Source organism: Carlito syrichta, unplaced genomic scaffold, assembly GCF_000164805.1.
Source record: "Carlito syrichta isolate Samal-C Ts95f unplaced genomic scaffold, Tarsius_syrichta-2.0.1 Scaffold301513, whole genome shotgun sequence".
In the NCBI taxonomy this organism is placed as follows: domain Eukaryota; kingdom Metazoa; phylum Chordata; class Mammalia; order Primates; family Tarsiidae; genus Carlito; species Carlito syrichta.
The window spans coordinates 160847-180400 of record NW_007245609.1 but is presented as its reverse complement, the minus strand read 5'-3'; the positions used below and the strand labels follow the sequence as shown (position 1 = coordinate 180400).

The 19554-nt window shown below is 40.7% G+C and overlaps 1 protein-coding gene across 2 annotated transcripts; it reads left to right on the top strand.

Annotated features, from left to right (window-relative positions):
- CCT4 (chaperonin containing TCP1 subunit 4) lies at positions 1-19554 on the top strand. 2 transcript variants are annotated; one of them, XM_008054795.1, is made up of 14 exons: positions 1-294; positions 5397-5449; positions 6927-7016; positions 9212-9320; positions 9994-10136; positions 11460-11581; positions 11931-12063; positions 13569-13708; positions 15735-15831; positions 15916-16026; positions 16132-16262; positions 16398-16632; positions 18619-18732; positions 19288-19554. In XM_008054795.1, exons 1-14 carry the CDS (start codon positions 168-170, stop codon positions 19300-19302), a joined length of 1620 nt encoding a protein of 539 aa, XP_008052986.1. In that variant the 5' UTR covers positions 1-167; the 3' UTR covers positions 19303-19554. The 2 variants fall into 2 exon arrangements, with proteins under 2 accessions (XP_008052986.1, XP_021566450.1); XM_021710775.1 differs by lacking the exon at positions 6927-7016 and having other exon boundaries at positions 36-294.

Below are 19554 nucleotides of genomic sequence, written 5' to 3'. Positions count from 1 at the left end.
ATACCGGCGCCGCGTCGCCAGGAAGGCCCTCTCCGCCTCCGCCCCTGTCCGGCGCCGCTTTCTGGAAGGTTCGTGAAAGCCGGGGACGCACGCCGTTACTCTGCGGCCAGCCGGAATCCGGCTCCATCCGTTCTTCCCGAGCCCGCGCAGACCCAGCTGAGTTTCCCATGCCCGAGAACGCGGTACCCCGGAGCGGGGCGCCCGCCGGGACTGCCGGCGGCCGCGGGAAGGGCGCCTATCAGGACCGCGACAAGCCTGCCCAGATCCGCTTCAGCAACATTTCTGCGGCCAAAGGTATCGCTCCCGGGGCCTGCGCCGCAGCGCTGAGGGGTCGTGCTTTGCACGTTCACCGTGGTCTTGTGTGGGGATAGCCCGTTTTTGGTGCCTTCAGGCGGTCCCATCCTGTCCCCCCGGTGGGAGAAGCTGCGCGGAGGGGCCCTTTTTTCTGTTTTCTGCCGATGAATCCCAGCCCGGAATATGGAGGCCTTTGGAGCTGCACATTCTGTATCTTAGTCTCCCGTGGTTTTTCATCCTGGGTTGTGTCTCATTCATCACTTTGGAACTGAAAGCAGCTCAGCCTCCAGTGCAGAGGATTTGACGCGTGAAGGCTGTCGCTTATCTGTTTATTGTAACTAGTGGGATGTTTGCCCAATGTCTTTCAGTTTTTTTGTTCTTACAGAAATGCCATTTAAGTAAACAACTCGGAACAGCTATGGAGACACGTTATAGCTCCGCGTCTAAATTGGGGCGGGGTCCGTTGTACTGGGATGTGGGGAACCGACTTTCCCGTCTTGTTAGGGAACAGTTAGGGAAAGCTAGAGTGTGCTTTTATGTTCTCTCTGCATGTGCCGTCAAACGCAAGCACTTCAGGAGACACGATTTACTGGTTTTTTAAAGTAGCGTGACACATGGTGGAAATCAGGAGGACCTGAATTTCAGTCTTCTGTTACTTCATGTCTTTGTGACCTTTAGTCTCCAAGCCAGGGATTTCTTACCTATAAAATGGAGGAAAATGTTTGCTTTTTAGAGTTGTGAGGATTAAAAGAAGTTGAGGGTGAGGCAACCCCTTCGGGTTCCCTCCCGCTGTGGGAGCTTTTCTGTCCTCTCAATAAATCCTGCTTTAGATAGATAAGATAGATTTTAAAAGTCGAGGTGAAATAGAAAAATTTGGAGGGAAGAATTAGAACAAAGGTTTAAGAGATCTTGCCCGCATGTGTATTGAGTATAGCGAGTATTTCCTTTGGGTTGGGGAATAAGATGTGTGCGGAAGGAGTGAGATTGGAAGGGTAGGTTGGGGCCGGATCTTGAAGGGGCTGGTGTCCTCGAAAGCGTTTGGTTTAATCTCCCCCAGCTGTAGATCATTAATTTAGGAAGAAGGTGTTGAAAGATAAATTTTTTGGCCATCTGGATGGCCAGGAGAGTATAATGATGTGGTTGATTTTCAACAGGCAGTGAAGATACAAAGCCAGAAACGTAATAACCTTTGAACCAAAGCACAGAGAACTGAAATAGCACAAAGGTGCTATGCACGTAGGAGGGAAAGACCACTTTAGTTATCTGTGAACTTGACTCCAAGTCAGACAAAACCCCACAAAGTGATTGAGAAAAACTGCTGCCAGAGGCATCTTTAGTTTAATTCTGGGAGCCAGTTTTTCATTTTGGTGTCAGCAAAAAAGAGATAATAGTACCATTTGTTGATGATAATCAAAGCCATATATACACAGAAATGTAGTAGTAGTTTTAGTATTATTTAGCACGAGTCATTTAATGGACACCACTTCATACCTACTTTCTGCTGCACAGTATGTTAAACTTCACACACGTTCAGACATGTAAGAAGTCTAGAATCTTTAATTTGGATAGTCTCTTCTGAGAGCCTTCACGTTAATGACAATGAGAGCATTCTTAAAATGAGTCCTCTAGTGGAGTTCTGGCCATGCATATCCACTAGTATCTTCTTTTTTTTTTTGAGTTGAGTCTCATTCTGTCACTCAGACTGGAGTGTAGTGGCTGCTCCTGGCCACTGCAGCCTCGACCTGCTGGGCTCCGGTGATCCTTCCACCTCAGCCTTCCAAGTAGCTGGAACTACAGGCACACGCTCCCACGTCCGGCTAATTTTTTGATTTATTGTAGAGATGAGGGCTTGCCAAGTTGCCCAGGCGGGTCTCGAACCCGCAGACTCAGGCAATCCACTCACCTCAGCCTCCCAAAGTGCTGGGATTGCAAGCTGAGCCAACGAGCCCGGCTCACTAGCATCTTCTAAAGACAGAATGCTGACTGAATAATTAGCACGGCAGACCAAAGTTTTGAAATAAATAGGATATAATCTTAAATTTATACAGGCCGGGCTCTGTGACTCAGCCTGTAATCCAGCACTTTGAGAGGCTGAGGCAAGTGGATTGCCTGAGCCTGCGGGTTCGAGACAACCTGGGCAACACGGTGAAACCTTGTCTCTACAATAAATCAAAAATTAGCTGACGTGGTAGCGCGTGCTTGTAGTTCCGGCTACTTGGAAGGATTGCTGTAACCTAGCAAGTTGACGCTGGGTGGTCCTGAGCATGCTACTGCACTGAAACCTGGGTGACTGAGTGAGACTCCAACTCAAAAAAACAAAAACAAAAAAACAAAAAAAATTATACAAGCTGTATTCTATTACATTCTTTAAGAATGTTTGTATGTTTATTGTCCACACAGTGTGGCGGGAAGCACGCTAGTTGTAGAGTCTACAAAAACGGTGATACAGTCCATCCTGTGTATGTGAGGCGATGTAATATGTGAGAAAGGGGAAGATAAAATTATTTATCCTGGACTAGGGAATGTTAATTCCAGTTTCTCTTAGAAAATAATTATAAATGAGTTAATAAAATAGAAACATTCTTGTGTGCTCATTAATAACATGACTTGAGTAGTTTAAATTGGTGGGGCATGGTGGCTCTTGTCTGTAATGCCAACATTTTGGGAGGCTGAGATGGGAGGATTGCTTGAGCCCAGGAGTTCCAGACCAGCCTGGGCAACATAGCATGGCCTGGTCTCTACAAGAAATTTAAAAAGTTAGCCAGGTGTGGTGGTGTGTGCCTGTGATCCCAGCTACTCAGGAGGCTAAGACAGCCCAGGAGATTGAGGCTGTGGTGAGCCATGATTGGGCCACTGCACTATATATAACCTGTGCAAAAGGCTGAGACCCTGACTCAAAAAATAATTAGTTAATATTAGCTTTAATAACATAGCTTTTGAATGGTAGATTGTACACATAGTGAGAGATGTTTTATAACATACTGATGATGACCAAAAGCTATGATTTGAGGGGTTTGGATTTTGTTGTTAGTTTTGTCATAGGGTGTATTGCTCTACAGCACTTCAGCTGTGGTTTGCTCTGTTGGCAGTGGTAATTATTGCTGCAAGCCATGAGTATACCATATACACGTTAATGAACAAAACAAAAATCTTCATTCTCAGAGTTTACACTCTAGACAGAGTCAACACGTAAGTAAGTTATATATAGACGGAGCGTTTCTGATTCAAAAAGTATTTGGTTCTAGTGCTTCACAATCTGAAACTTCAAGCACCAACGTGATGCTCAAAGGAAATGCCCATTGGAGCATTTTGGATTTCAGCTTTTTGGATTAGAATGCAAATATTCTAGAATCTGAAATCCAAAACACTTTCGTTCCTAAGTATTTCAGATAAAGATACTCAACCCAGCAATATGTTAGGAAGTCTAGAATGTCCTGTTGCTGCTCATCTTGTTTTTTTTTTGTTTGTTTTTTTGTTTTGTTTTGGTTTTGAGTTGGCATCTCACTCTGTCGCCCAGACTGGAGTGCAATAGCCGCTCCCAGCCACCGCAGCCTCGACCTGCTGGGCTCCGACCTGCTGGGCTCCGGCGATCCTTCTGCCTCAGCCTTCCGAGTAGCCGGAACTATAGGCGCACACTACCACGCCCGGCTAATTTTTTTATTTTATTATAGAGATGAGGTCTCGCCTGCCCAGGCGGGTCTCAAACCCGCGGGCTCAGGCAGTCCACTTACCTCAGCCTCCCAAAGGCATGGGATTACAGGCTGAGCCACCGAGCCCAGCTTCGTCTTGTTTTAAGGAATGGGGGGAATATTGCATTTCTCTCTCGGCTCATAACTGGATTGTACCATTTTGATATTTCATGGAAGATGAGGTAAATCCTCAACTTGTATTCTGCCTTAGGTAGACTACAAATAGTATGTATAGCTGGGCGCGGTCACTCAAGCATGTAATGCTAGCACTTTGGGAGGTGGAAGCAAGAGGATTAGGGATTCGAGACCAGCCTGGGCAACTTGGCGAGACCTCATCTCTACGTCTCTACAATAAATAAAAAAGTTAACCAGGCATGGTAATGAGCGCCTGTAGTTCCAGCTACTTGGAAATCTGAGGCGTAAGGATCGCCTGAACCCAGCAGGTTGAGGCTGCGGTGGCTGTGAGCATGCCACTGCACCCCAGTCTGGGTGACAGAGTGAGACTACTCCAACTCAAAAAAAAAACCAAAAAAACCAAATAGTATCAAATAGTATGTATAATGACTTTAACAAAAAAGATGAAGCAGCATACATTTATTTATTTATTTTTATTTTTGATTTTAAAAAATTTTTTTGAGTTGGAGTCTCACTCTGTCACCCAGACTGGAGTGCAGTGGCACGCTTCCGGCCACCGCAGCCTCAACCTACTGGGCTCCAGCGATCCTTCTGCCTCAGCCTTCCAAGTAGCTGGAACTACAGGCGCACGCTACCACGCCCGGCTAAATTTTTTCTGATTTATTGTCGAGATGAGGTCTTGCCAAGTTGCCCGGGTGGATCTCGAACCCTCAGGCTCAGGCAACTCACTCACCTCAGGCCTGCCAAAGTGCGGGATTACAGGCTGAGCCACCGAGCTCTGCCGCGTCATACATTTAAAAGAAGTAAAGTAATTGCTCTATTTCCAGAAGATTATTATTAGTGAATTTTCTTTCTTTTTTTTTTTCTTCCTCCTCAGCCTTCCAAGTAGCTGGAAGTACAGGCGCGCACTACCAATGCCCAGCTAATTTTTTTTTATTTATTGTAGAGATGAGGTCTCACCAAGTTGCCAAGGCTGTTCTCGAATCCGTGATCTCAGGCAGTCCTCTCACCTCAGCCTCCCAAAGTGCTGGGATTACAGGCTTGAGCCACTGCGCCCGGCCTATGAATTTTCCTTAGTGGACAAGTGAACTGTTAGACACCTAAGGACACAATGATCATTTGAGAGGAAAAATACTTTGATCTTGATTTTCCCTAATCCCAGCTACTCAGGAGGGTCACCAGAGCCCAGCAGTTCAAGGCTAGTCTAGGTAACATAGAATGACCCTCTCTTTAAAAAGAAAAAAAAATTAATTTCATTTTTCTTCTTTCTGTCTACAGCGGTTGCTGATGCTATCAGAACAAGCCTTGGACCAAAAGGAATGGATAAAATGGTAAAAAGCTGAATCATTCAATATTTATTGAGCACTGCTGTTTGCGTTGTAAGATTTTGATAGAAGGTTAAGATGTACTGTATAGAAAGTAAGAAATGTTAGGTAACTTGAGGGTTCAGAGGCGGGAGAGATTACTTTGGCGTGAATAGTGGCATGAACAGGACTTAACTATAATTCATATTTTGTTTAGTGCTTTTTAAACAGTGAGAGTGCATACCCGAAAGAGGTTATCTGTTGGGTAGCTAAATGGAAAGTATAGTAATTCCAGGTCTTGGGGCTTGAGTTCAGTGGAATTTTTTTTTTTTTTTTGAATTGGAAACTCGCTTTGTCGCCCAGGCTGGAGTGCAGTGGCACGCTCACAGCCACCGCAGCCTCGACCTGCTGGGTTTAGGTGATCCTTCCAAGCAGTTAGAACTACAGGCGTGAGTCACCACGCCCAGCTAAGGTCTCGCCATGTTGCCCAGGCTGGTCTCAAACCCCTGGGTTTAGGCGATCCTTTCACCTCGGATTTCCAAAGTGCTGGGATTATAGACTTGAGCCAATGCGCTTGGCCTTTCTTCTTCTTTCTTAAAATTTTTTTAATTCATTAATTGATTTTTGAGTTCATTATTTCTTAGGGATGTAATTCTGTGTCCTAATGTGGGCCTGTGGGAGATAAAACACTATGGGACCTTGTCTGGATGATTATTCCCTCTCATTATTCTAAAATGTATCCCTTCTAAGAATGCTGTTGTCCTTTTTGAGGATACTGTTTAAAAAGTTACTGTGTTGACTATCAGAATTGTGTCCATTACATTGTATGGTACTGTCTTTTTGGGCATCTATAGTAGAAATTATGTTTTTGATTAATATGAAACCAGGAGTGATAGTGAGTCTTTATAGTATCTTTTCTGTACTCTTTTTTCCTCCCTTTTTTTTTTTTTTTCATTTTTTGAGTGGGGGTCTCACTCTGTCACCCAGGCTGGAGTGTAATGGTGTGCTCACAGTCACTGCAGCCTCAATCTTTTGGGCTCAGGCAATCCTTCCACTTTAGCCTTCCAAGGAGTTGGAACCACAAGTATGCACCACCACTGTCAGCTAATTTTTTGTTTTATTATAGAGATACAGTCTCACTATGTTGCCCAGGCTGGTCTCAGACACATGGGCCATGGGCTCGGGCAATCCTCTTGCCTCAGCCTCTCAAAGTGCTGGGATTACAGGCATGAACCACCATGCCTGGCTTCTCCTTTTTTTTTTTTTAAGTGTCTAAGTTTCTTTTTTAAAGTACCCTGGAACAAAGCCAGTTTTTTTCTTTTGTGAAGTGGGATTGTTGCTACATATTCTTAAATTATCATACTAATGTAAGGGAAAATAATTTTAAAATAAGTGCTATCCAAACATAAGTTAACTTCTTTACTATGAAGTATTAAAATTTAGTAGAGCTATTAATGTCATATTGAAATCCAACTTTTTTGAAAAAAACAAACAAATTTTTCAGATTCAGGATGGAAAAGGTGATGTGACCATAACAAATGATGGTGCCACCATTCTAAAACAGATGCAAGTATTACATCCAGCAGCCAGAATGGTAAGTATAATTTTAGGTAAGGCTTTTTTGGGGGTAGAGATGAGGTCTTGCTATGTTGCCTAGCCTGGTCACAAACTCCTGGGATTACAGGCCTGAGCCTGAGCCATTTTTAGGATGTATTTGTGTCTAGCCTTGTACTCTTGTGTGCAGGGTGATAACACAAATCAAGTTGGGTATGGCGCAGCACGTGCCTATAGTCCAAACTTTATTATTTATTTATTTATTTTTGAGTCAGAGTCTCACTCTCACCTAGGATGTAGTACAGTGGTATGCTCATGGCTATCACAACCTCAATCTGCTGGGGTCAAGCGATCCTTACACCTCAACCTTTCAAGTAACTGGAACTGCAGGCGCATGCCACCATGCCCAGCTAGTTTTTTGATTTATTGTAGCAACTGGGTCTTGCCAGTTGCCCAGGCGGGTCTGAACCTCTGGGCTCAGGCAATCCTCTCACCTCTGTCTCCCAAAGTGTGGGGATTATAGGCATGAGCCACTGTACCCAGCTTGCTTTTTTTAAAGAATAGAACAATAAACACCTTTATTGCATGAGCTACAAGAGGATTTATTTGCCTTTCCATGCCTTGATTTTCCTAGGATAGAACTCCAGCTCCTTGCCTTCTAGCTTATAGCCATCTGCTTGGCCACACAGGCCCAGTCTTGATGCAGTGCAAGCAAGAAGTTTGCCCTGCTGGATCTGCTCCAGAAGACGGCTGATTTTGGCATTCTTTTCCTTTCATTGTATTTCTTCTGAATTTTTTTGGATCATTTTTTGTTTAAAATCCCTTCCTCCTCGGGAGTCAGCTTGGTCCCCTTCTCGCGGCCCGGGGGCAGCACATAGTGAGACTTACACCACTGTCTTTATGGTATGCTGTTGATGAGCACGATGCAGTTCTTCACTAAGGTCTTGGTACGGATCAGCTGGTTATTGGGTGCATTGTAGACAACATCAGTGATGTTTGTTTTGTGAGTACAACATTCAGAGCCCCAGGAAAAGTTGCCCACATCTAGCCTCAGGGCATGATATTTATTGTTACCTCCCCACACATGGACTGTGAATGCTTTGGGGACCAGTCTTGGTGTCAGTAGTGAGTGTCCCAGCTCATTCTTCTGTTTCTTGTGGTAGAGCTTTCTCTTGCCCCCAGTCTTATGGTGCTTGTGCCAGTTGTCCCAAGAGATGCCCAGTGCTCAATGCTGGCTGAAATAAGATTTTTTTTTTTGGTAGAGCTGGGATCTCAGTGTGCTTGCCAGTTTGATCTCAAACCCCTGCCTCAGGTGATCCTTCTGCCTCTGCCTTACAAAGTGCTAGGATTACAGGCAAGAGTCACTCTACCCAGTCTAGTCCCAGCTACTCTGGAGGCTGAGGTGGGAGGATCCCTTGAGCCCAGAAATTCAAGGCTGCAGGGAGCCATGATCGTGCCATTGTAATGTGGCCTGTGTGACAGAACAAGTCCCTATCTCTAAAAAGTCACCTTGTGCTTGTCCACAGGAATATGCCATACAGTTGAGGAAGGAGGTATTAAGAACATAGATAGTACTTTTTTAGTGCAGATTATTTAGTGGATGTTAGATGGAAAAAATAATTTAAATTGTGTGCAGAATAAATTATCTCCAAGTTTGCACTGTTTATTAAAAATAATTCAATTACTGAGGATCAAAATGATGGTTATGGTGTCAAGTGAGGAGTTGCCATATCAGCAAAAACAAATGTCTTAGAAATTCCTGTCAAAAAGTCCTTTGAACTATGTAAAGATGGCTTTTTAAATGGATCAAGTTATGCTAATATGGGGTCAATTCAGATAAACCTGGGAAAAGACTCTAAACTGGTACTCTAATCTCATCTGGAGCACTCCATTTCATAGTTTTCGAATCTATTGGGTGCATCTAATACAACATTTTTGCTCTGTGGTAGGTATTTTTCTTACAGCCTGAGGGATTGGAGGGGCAGATTACATCCCACAATCTGAACCAGAGATCATGATATTGCCTCTTAGAAAGTTTATAAGTAGAATTTGTGAGCCAGAAATGTTACCAGTCTTCAATTTTAAGTGCAACCCAACATGGACAACAAATGAAAAGCCAAGCATTATATTGAATCCTCAAATTCTGTGTTTGTGTTACTGATGTGATAATTGGAATTAGGTGTTACTGGTTCTTATATTCCTCACTGAGCAATTTGACATGTTCTATTCACTTAGCTGGTGGAGCTCTCTAAGGCTCAAGATATAGAAGCAGGAGATGGTACCACATCAGTAGTCATCATTGCTGGCTCTCTCTTAGATTCTTGTACCAAGCTTCTTCAGAAAGGTAGGTAGGACTTGCTTTACTACTGAATAAAGGCAGAAAAGCTTTAAAATGTAAACTTTAGGAGAAGCCAAGGTATTCTTAAGTAATATGGGATTTAAGATTTAGTTTGGAGTAACTAATCTTTCTATCAGGAATTTTTAGAATTTTGGACGTTGCTTATTTATATTATTAACTATTAAAAAAAATTCTCTTTCACTTCTGTTATTTTCCAGGCTCCTTTTTGAAAGAAATTCAATAGAATTTCACTGTTCAAAAACGGTTTGTGGTAGTATTACTAATATTAGACTCTAAACAAGAAAGAAGATTTGGGGGAAAAGGTTAGGGTTCTGGATTTGATAAATAGTGTTTAATCATAGTGACTCTCCAGTTACTTGGTCTACTTATTATGTAGACTTGTGGTGTTTTGAAAAGTGTAAAGTTTGGTTTCAAATCTTAAGTATACCATGAGTATGTTATTGATGTATTTTAAATTAAATGGAAGTAAATTATTAGCCATAATTAGCAGTTACGGTTATTTAAAACACTATATTTACAACTGAAGGATAAGTTAGTTTATTAAGAATAGTTAAGATTGTGACTGCTTTGACACTTTTTTGCTTTGATATTTTAATGAGTAGAAAATGTTTACACTATGTTAAACATATAATTATATAATAATTTTCACAAATGACAGGGATCCATCCAACCATCATTTCCGAGTCGTTCCAGAAGGCTTTGGAAAAGGGTATTGAAATCTTGACTGACATGTCTCGACCTGTGGAACTCAGTGACAGAGAAACTTTATTAAATAGTGCAACCACTTCATTGAACTCAAAGGTGAGATGAGCACCAAAGGATAGTTGTTAGTAGGTGTTTTTGATTCTTGCTCTACACAGTACATAAAGTCTGGAAAGTTGACTAGGTAACTAATTTGCATAACTGAATTGGTTTAAATAAGATGATGAGACCAAATCTAACAGGTGTTAGAATATTTAATGCATACCATTTCTAGTTTTTCACTTAATACATTTTAATAGTATTTTGATAAAGCTCTGGATAACTTTAATTTGCCTATTAGCAACCTTTTGTCTCCCAGATCAGATTGCTATAGGCTCTCTGGCAGTATAGCTAATTTTTTATTGATTATTCAATGTGCTAGGTATTGTGATAAGTTTTTTACATTTATTACTTTCTTCAAGGCTTTCGGATAAGTGGTCATATCCCCATTTTATTGATGAGGAAAACAGATCTAGAGAAGTCAATTAACTTACCCACAAAGTCCACTAATAAGAGATAGAGCTGAGATTTGAACCTAGGGTAGGCTGCCCATTTATAATTTATCTCTTAACTAATAGACTACTTTTCTTAGTTATCAAACTTAAAGCAGTGTTGTACTTTTAAATTTCTTTGTAACTGTTTTCTGTCTTGTCATGTGTTTCCCTCCTCCAATTCTTTCATTTCCTTTTATCAGTATTAAACAGCACTTTATTTTATTTGTATGTTAAATGGAGCGTTAGATAGTATTAGTGACACTAACTGATGCTGTTGAATGTTCCCAGAACTAATAATAGGTGTTATAGGGTAATGGTTATAGACACTAGTCGTAGTGTCTAGATTGTTTGTGTTCATTCAGTGCTGGCTTCACCACTTAACTAAGCTGTGTTACTTTGGGCAAATGATTTAACATCTTGGTTTCGATTTCTCCATATGAAGATTGAACGACTTGACATGCAAAGTGCTAAGACCACTGCCTGGCACATGATAAGTAATAAAAATGTTAGCAGTTAATTGTTTTTATCAGCCTTTCTTTATTAGGGATGCACATACCACTAATATTGATGCCTGAACACACACTTACTTTAGACAGAAAACATCCACATAAAATTCATTTGTTCCTTTTTGGAATTCTTGTAAAACTGTTGTCACCTAGTCAACCCCAACTGCTATGTGAATAAAACAAAAAAGCAAGCATACATATTTCTATTTTGTACCCCTGATGACTCTCAGCCTGAGTGAAAAAGGTAGTTTGTATAGAATGTCTTCTCATGTTTCCCTTTTCCCACTTCAACCGAAAAAGTTATTAGAGCTCTTATTTAATAAGAGCTTTGAAGACCTTTTTATACTTGTAAGGCAACTTTTTTTTTTTTTTAATAATTGTAGGTTGTCTCTCAGTATTCAAGTCTGCTTTCTCCAATGAGTGTAAATGCAGTGATGAAAGTGATTGACCCAGGCACAGCCACAAGTGTAGATCTTAGAGACATTAAAATAGTTAAGAAGCTTGGGTAAGTATCTCTAATTACAACTTTAATAACAATTTGAAAGTGAGCATAAGCTTTTGCCAAAAATAATAGGCTAAGTGAAAATCACCTAGATGAATGAGGCGCAAAGCTCTCTTCCTTTTCAGTTTTGTTTTCGTGATAACTTATATTAATATGAGAATCTCAAGATTTTGTTTATATTTCCGTATGATAGTAGGGCAATAATGGATCAAAGAGGTCCAGGAATGGAGCAATAATAAATGTGAGGCTGAAGCATATTATATTGGATGATTTTTAATTTGTTAGCAATCTATTAAACTCATAGATTTTTGTTTCCTCTTAACTATCCCCTCCTTGTTTTCTTTCTTCATAGTGGGACTATTGATGACTGTGAGTTGGTAGAAGGACTGGTTCTCACACAAAAAGTGGCAAATTCTGGCATAACCAGAGTAGAAAAAGCTAAGATTGGTCTTATTCAGTTTTGCTTATCTGCTCCCAAAACAGATGTAAGTAGAATCCAATAGAAATTGGTTTCTTGTTTATCTGTTTTACTTTCTGATATCTCAATTATTTATTCATTAAAAATAGGAAATGCTGACAGTGATTAAAAGTATACATCCCAAACAAACTAGTAGAGTTGAGACAAAAATAGAAATTGTTGGTGCCACAAGTGGCAAATCTATATTTTCAATCGGATATTGAAATTGAGTGCTAACCAAATGCAGTAGTGTGCACATATAGTCCCAGCTATTCTGAAGGTTGAAATGGAAGTATCACTTGAGCCCAGGGGTTTAAGGCTGCAGTATGCTGTGACCTCGCCTGTGAATAGGCAGTGCACTCCAACTTGGGTAACATAGCGAAACCCTGTTTTCAAAAAAAAAAAAAATGTTTTTTTGAGTTAGAGTCTCATTCTATTGCCCAGACTGAAGTGCAGTGGCATGATCACGGCTCACCACAGCCTCCTGGGCTCAGGAGATCCTTCCACTTCAGCCTTCCAAGTAGCTAGGAGGTACATGCCACTACACCTAGCTAATTTTTAAAAATTTTTTGTAGAGACGAAGTCTCCCTGTGTTGACTGGGCTGGTTTCAAACTTCTGGGCTCAGGCTGTCTTCCTGCCTCAGCCTCCCAAAGTGCTGAGATTACAGGCATGAGCCACCAAGCCTGGCCAAAAAAAAAATTTTAAATAGGATAATTGTTTTACTTTTTTTTTTTGAGTTGGAGTTGCACTCTGTCGATCCGACTGGAGTGCAGTGGCCGCTCCCGGCCACCGCAGCCTCAACCTACTGTGCTCTGCTGATCCTTCTGCCTCAGCCTTCCAAGTAGCTGGAACTACAGGCGCACGCTACCACGCCCGGCTAATTTTTGATTTATTGTAGAAATGAGGTCTCGTCAAGTTGCCCAGGTGGGTCTTGAACCCGCGGGCTCAGGCAGTCCACTCACCTTGGCCTCCCAAAGTGCTGGGATTACAGGCTGAGCCACCGAGCCTGGCCGTTTTACATTTTTTGAGCATCAAAAGCGTGCTTGCAAAAAATTAAGACAGCAGTGGATCTAGTTGAAAGTTAAAGACCCAAGTTTGGCGAATATATATCTTTTCATACTTTTTTTCTTTGAGTTGGAGTCTCACTCCATCACCCAGACCACCCCAGCATCGACCTGCTGGGCTCCGGTGCTCCTTTCGCCTCAGCCTTCCAAGTAGCTTGAACTACAGGCGCACGCTACCATGCCCTGCTAATTTTTGATTTATTGTAGAGACGAGGTATCACCAAGTTGCCCGGGCTGGTCTCGAACCTGCAGGCTCCGGCAGTCCACTCACCTCGGCCTCCCAAAGTGCCGGGATTACAGGCTGAGTCACTGAGCCTGGCCTCAACACATTTTTCTATGCACATTTATATCATTTATTGCTTGGTATGATTTTGGTTGAATTTACACTGTATATTTTATTTTTACTTAAAAGACTTCTAATTTTAAACTTAAAATCTCTATGGTACAAATCATTCTTTTTCTAAACAGATGGATAATCAAATAGTGGTTTCTGACTATGCTCAGATGGACCGAGTGCTGCGAGAAGAGAGAGCCTATATTTTAAATTTAGTGAAGCAAATTAAAAAGACAGGATGTAATGTCCTTCTCATACAGAAGTCTATTCTAAGGTGAGGGGCTGTTTTTTTTTTTGTTTGTCCTGTAATGATAATGATAATCAGTTTTGGATCCCCCTGGTGATTTTCTTTTTTGAATTGGAGTCTCCCAGACTGGAGTGCAGTGGCATACTCAAAGCCACCAAGGCCTCAACCTGCTGGACTCCAGTGATCCTTCTGCGTCAGCCTCCCAAGTAGCTGGAACTACAGGTTCATGCCACCACGCCCAGCTAGTTTTTTGATTTTTTGTAGAGACAAAGTCTCGTCAAGTTGCCCAAGCTGGTCTTGAACCCTGGCTCAGGCAGTCCCCTCGCCTCGGCCTCCCAAAGTGCTGGGATTACAGACTTGAGCCACTGCACCTAGGTGAATTTTTTTAAGATGAGATCTATGTTGCCCAGGCTGGGCTCAAAATTTTGGATTCAAATGATTCTCTCACCTTGGCTTCCTTCACTGCTAGGATTATAAACATGAGCCACCACATTCAACCCCCACTAGCAGTTTTTAAAGAAATGTTTGAAGTGGATAAACCACCAGAAACCTAGAACAAATCCACATTTGGGGCCATTTTTTTTTTCTCCTTTTAGTGACAAGCTAAAAGCATCATTATATTTTGATAAAAATTGGTTTTCTTGCCTTTGTGGTAATTTAAATGTGGGATATGTAATCTTTCTAAACCAAGGTACTAAATATCAAGCCTTGTTTTTAAAAAGGTGTTTGTTCTAAAAGTAATTAGCAAAAAGAGGCATTTATCTAAAAGTCAATGCAATTGTTTACTTTGTCATTTAGAGGTTGTTTTTTGTTAAGTTGGAGTCTTGCTCTGTTGCCCAGGCTAAAGTGCAGTGGCACTCTCATGGCCACCACAGCCTCGACCTGCTGGATTCAGGTCATCCTTCTGCCTCAGCCTTCCAAGTAGCTGGAACCACAGGCATGTGCCACCACACCTGGCTAATTTTTTTTTTTTTTTTTTATATTGTAGAGACAAGGTCTCACCCTGTTGATTAGGCTGGTCTTGAACTCCTGAGCTCAGGCAGTCCTCTCACCTCAGCCTCCCAAAGTGCTGAGATTACAGGCATGGACCATTGCACCCAGCTAGAGGTTGATGGAGGAAATGTTTTAGATACTCCATAGATGAATTTCTCCAAACAGATCTCTTATTTTTCTTCAATATTTTCTTTATTTTTTTTTTTTTGAGTCAGAGTCTCACTCCGTTGCCCAGACTGGAGTGCAGTGGCCACTCCCAGCCACCACAGCCTCGACCTGCTGGGCACCGGCGATTCTTCCGCCTCAGCCTTCCAAGTAGCTGGAACTACAGGCACATGCTACCATGCCCGGCTAATTTTTTATTTGTTGTAGAGATGAGGTCTCACCAAGTTGCCCAGGCGGGTCTCAAACCCGCGGGCTCAGGCAATCCACAATATTTTCTAATAAGTAGATACATTCCCATTTACTCCCTTGATCTCCCAGAAAGTACTATGGGTGCTTATTATTTTATAGAGTCCTTGATAAAGAGTCAGAAGACCCAGTTCTAATTCCACATCATGTAATAGCTACTGACTTTGAGTAAATTGTCCTCCAAATTCAGTGTGCTTATCTATATAACAAGGATATATAGGGTTGTTAGAAGGCTCATTTCAGATAACTTGTGAGGAAGTACATATTTGTAGAGTCTGAATTAATAAATAATTCTAAATTCATGGAATATCAGTAAGCTTTCAGTTACTAAACTGCTTATTTGTTAAAAATAGTAATCCGATTGTCTTGTGGGTTTTATAGTGTCATTGGAGGGGGGGTAGGGTATATTTTAATATTAAGATTGCAATAAAATTTCTAATTCTATTCAAAATCTTATTTTAAGGATTTTTGAGCTTATAAAGTTAGTAAACTTACTAAAGCAGGATTTTCATTTTTTGGTTTTTTTTTACAAATAATATGATTGGTCATTTAGAAAATGGTAAAAGAATTAATAAAACCTTAAAAGCACTTGAAGAGCAAAAATTTTTTTAACCTAGTATTGACATAATTTCTGATTTTTGTATTTTAGAGATGCTCTTAGTGATCTTGCATTACATTTTTTGAACAAAATGAAGATCATGGTGATTAAGGATATTGAAAGAGAAGACATTGAATTCATTTGTAAGGTAAAATATTAGCAACTGTATTTGTGAAAATGTGTAACTGTCAAGTCAATAATACTTTAATTTGTGAATTTGATTTTTTTCCAGACAATTGGAACCAAGCCAGTTGCTCATATTGACCAATTCACTGCTGACATGCTGGGTTCAGCTGAGTTGGCTGAGGAGGTCAATTTGAATGGTTCTGGCAAACTGATCAAGGTAACTGTATGATTAAATTTTTTGCCTCAGTTTTTGTTTTCTGTTGTTTGTTGGTTTTTTTTTTTTAATCCTTCAGATCCCTAATTTGGAATTTATTTCCTAAAGATCACAGGCTGTGCCAGCCCTGGAAAAACAGTTACAATTGTTGTTCGTGGTTCTAACAAACTGGTGATTGAAGAAGCTGAGCGTTCCATTCATGATGCCCTTTGCGTTATTCGCTGTTTAGTGAAGAAGAGGTAATTTAAATGTTACATTATAAAGTAATATTTTGAACATTGACTACTGTATTTTGACTGTGTTTAAGGTATAAGTAGTAAGTTATTAGAAGTAACTTTCTGTTAAGTAAACTTTTAAAAATTTGTGAATTTCAGAGCTCTTATTGCAGGAGGTGGTGCTCCAGAAATAGAGTTGGCCCTACGATTAACTGAATATTCACGAACATTGAGTGGTATGGAATCCTACTGCATTCGTGCTTTTGCAGATGCTATGGAGGTCATTCCATCTACGCTAGCTGAAAATGCTGGCCTGAATCCCATTTCTACTGTAACAGAACTAAGAAATCGGCACGCCCAAGGAGAAAAAACTACAGGCATTAATGTCCGAAAGGTAATTATTTAATCTTAGTTATTGCAGGAAAAGTTTATTAATTTAAAAATACTTAAAACTTGATAGTTATCTATTTAATGCATAACTTTGTAATTTAAAAATCCATAATCTTGAATTTAAATATAAGACCTGCTGCAGGTTAATTAATATAAGCCATTGAATGAGAAAGCAGATGTTGCCTTAGTTTGAAACATTTTTTATTAAATCTGCCACTTATTGACTGTGATTTTTAGCAAGTTACTTAGTCTGTTCAGGTTGATCAGTTGTAAAGTTGGGGTAATTAATAGTTCCCTCATATGCCTGTTGTGAGGATTAAATGCATTGCTGAGTAGAAAGCTCTTAGATCTGTGTACCTAACCCTGAATTATACCCCACATCTTTAAAATAAAAAATTCTGGCCGGGCTCAGTGACAGCCTGTAATCCCAGCACTATGGGAGGCCGAGGCGAGTATATTGCCTGAGTCCGTGGGTTTGAGACCCACCGGGCAAATTGGCAAGACCTTGTCTCTACAACAAATCAGAAATTAGCTGGGCGTGGTAGCACGTGTCTGTAGTTCCGGCTACTTGGAAGGCTAAGGCGGAAGGATCACCAGAGCCCAGCAGGTTGAGGCTGCAGTGGGTGGGAGCATGCCACTGCACTCTAGTCTGGGCGACAGAGTGAGACTCCAACTAAAAAAAAAAATTCTGAAATTAAAAAAAAAGCTCTTAGATGAATGCTTGGCATATAGTAAACACTGTAAGTATTAATCATTGTTCCTGTTGTGAGCACCAGCTAGTGTAGTTATGTAGAGTATACACCTAGAAAGTTAATAGTGTTCCCTTAATATTAATGTTTTATTAAGAAGACAAATAATATATGACGGGGAAAAAACAAAAGTCCAAGATACTTTTTGAATGGTACAGAACTCCAAAGGACTGCACTACCTGGTTAGGGAAGACCCATGAAGATGCAGCTTTGGTAGAAGATACGGAAATTTCAGATGGGGAAGCAAATGGTTTTAAGTGAAAAAGACCAAGCAGTTATTCACTTGTGTAGAACAGAGGTTGTATGTTGATAGTGTAGTGGACTTTAAGATTGGAAAGGTCAGATAAAAGCTAGAGCAAGAGGCTTTTGGTTAGGGACGCAAGCTTTTCTTCTAATAGTTGGGATCTACTAAGGTTCTTTTAAGCAAGAGATAAAGGTGACGAAAAGTATTTTAAGGAAGAAAAGCTGGGCGTAGGGATACCTGCTATGGCCATCAGCAGTTGTCTTCAGATAAAGAGAACTAGGGCTGTATAGTGAATAATTTTTTTTTTTCGAGTCAGACTCTCACTCTGTTGCCCAGGCTGGAGTGCAGTGGCACATTCATGGCCACCACAGCCTCACCCTGCTGGGCTCAGGCAGTCCTTCCACCTCAGGCTTCCAAGAAACTAGAACTACAGGTGTGCACCACCATACCCGGCTAATTTTATGATTTATTATAGAGATGGGGTCTTGCCATGTTGCTCACTCTGCTCAAACCCCTGAGCTCAGGCAAGCCACTCTCCTCCATCTCCCAAAGTGCTGGGATTGTAGGCATGAGACACCATACCCAGCCCAGTGAAGAATTTAAGGTAGGAAATACGGGAGATATAAAGGAAGAATAGACCAGACTTGGCCTAATTCAGAATTAAAATACAGAGTTGATTTAAGCATCAAAGATCTCATAACTTTCAGCTATGTGCTATGATAATCTACCTAATTTTGCCATTATATTTAAAAGTAAACAATACTCACAAAGTTGTTTTGGAGTTAGGATTAGGGGAATCCAGCATTAATTCCATTTTTCCAAATTTTAGTTGACATACAACCTACATTGTAGAGAGAGCTTAGTAGAGTATCTTACTCTGATGTTCCTAGACCAAAGGAAAACTAGGTTTGAAAAGGGCTTGAGGCATACTGGTGATAGAGTAGTTTGTTGATGTGTATAATTGCAAACACTAAAAGCAACTTGTGCTGATTTGCAGGGTGGTATTTCCAATATTTTAGAGGAACTGGTTGTCCAACCTCTGTTGGTTTCCGTCAGTGCTCTGACTCTAGCAACTGAAACTGTCCGGAGCATTCTGAAAATTGATGATGTGGTAAGTATATATAGACTGCAAATTTCCTTACAAGGTGAAAAAGGCATGTGTATTTGAAGATTTTTATTTTTTAAAGAAAAATTTTTTTTTTTTTTTTTGAGTAAGGGTCTCACCCTGCCACTTGGGCTGGGCAGTGGCATGCTCTTACTGCTCACCCTAGCCTCGAACTCCTGGGCTAAAATGATTCTTCTCCCTCAACCTCCTGAATAACTGAGATTACCTACAGTCGTGTGCCACCATGTCTGGCTAGTTTTTGTTTTTGTTTTTCTTTTTTGTAGAAACAAGGTCTCGCTGTGTCGCCCAGGCTGGTCTTGGAACTCCCGGGCTCAAGCAACCCTTCTACCTCAGCTTCCCAAAGTGCTGGGATTATAGGCATACCCAGCATGGTTTTTATTTTTGATAAGTGCTAGTCATCAGGGTGAAAATTGTTCATACTTAATACAGCTTTTCCTCACCTGTAAAAATAGAGGGAATTTGGTTAATTGCCTTAAACTTTTTCCATCCTTAAAATTCTGTCATTACTAGTTTTGAAACCTAGATATTTTTTCTTACCAGGTAAACACTCGATAATCTGGATAACTGGCTCACCACCAGTACTGTGGCTAGAGTGGAAGAAGATTGCCTAGGTGTTCCTTGTTGTTAAGAAGATTGTTTCCTCTGTGAATTCCTGGTCATGGTCTTTCAGTTGGCATTTGCTCAAAACTGTATTGAAACAATTTAATGAAAATATAAAATATTTGATTTCAAAAGGTAGATTAATATTTGTTCTCCCCTCCAGCATCTTATTATTTCTGATAATTTTTTAAAATCTATATAAGAAAT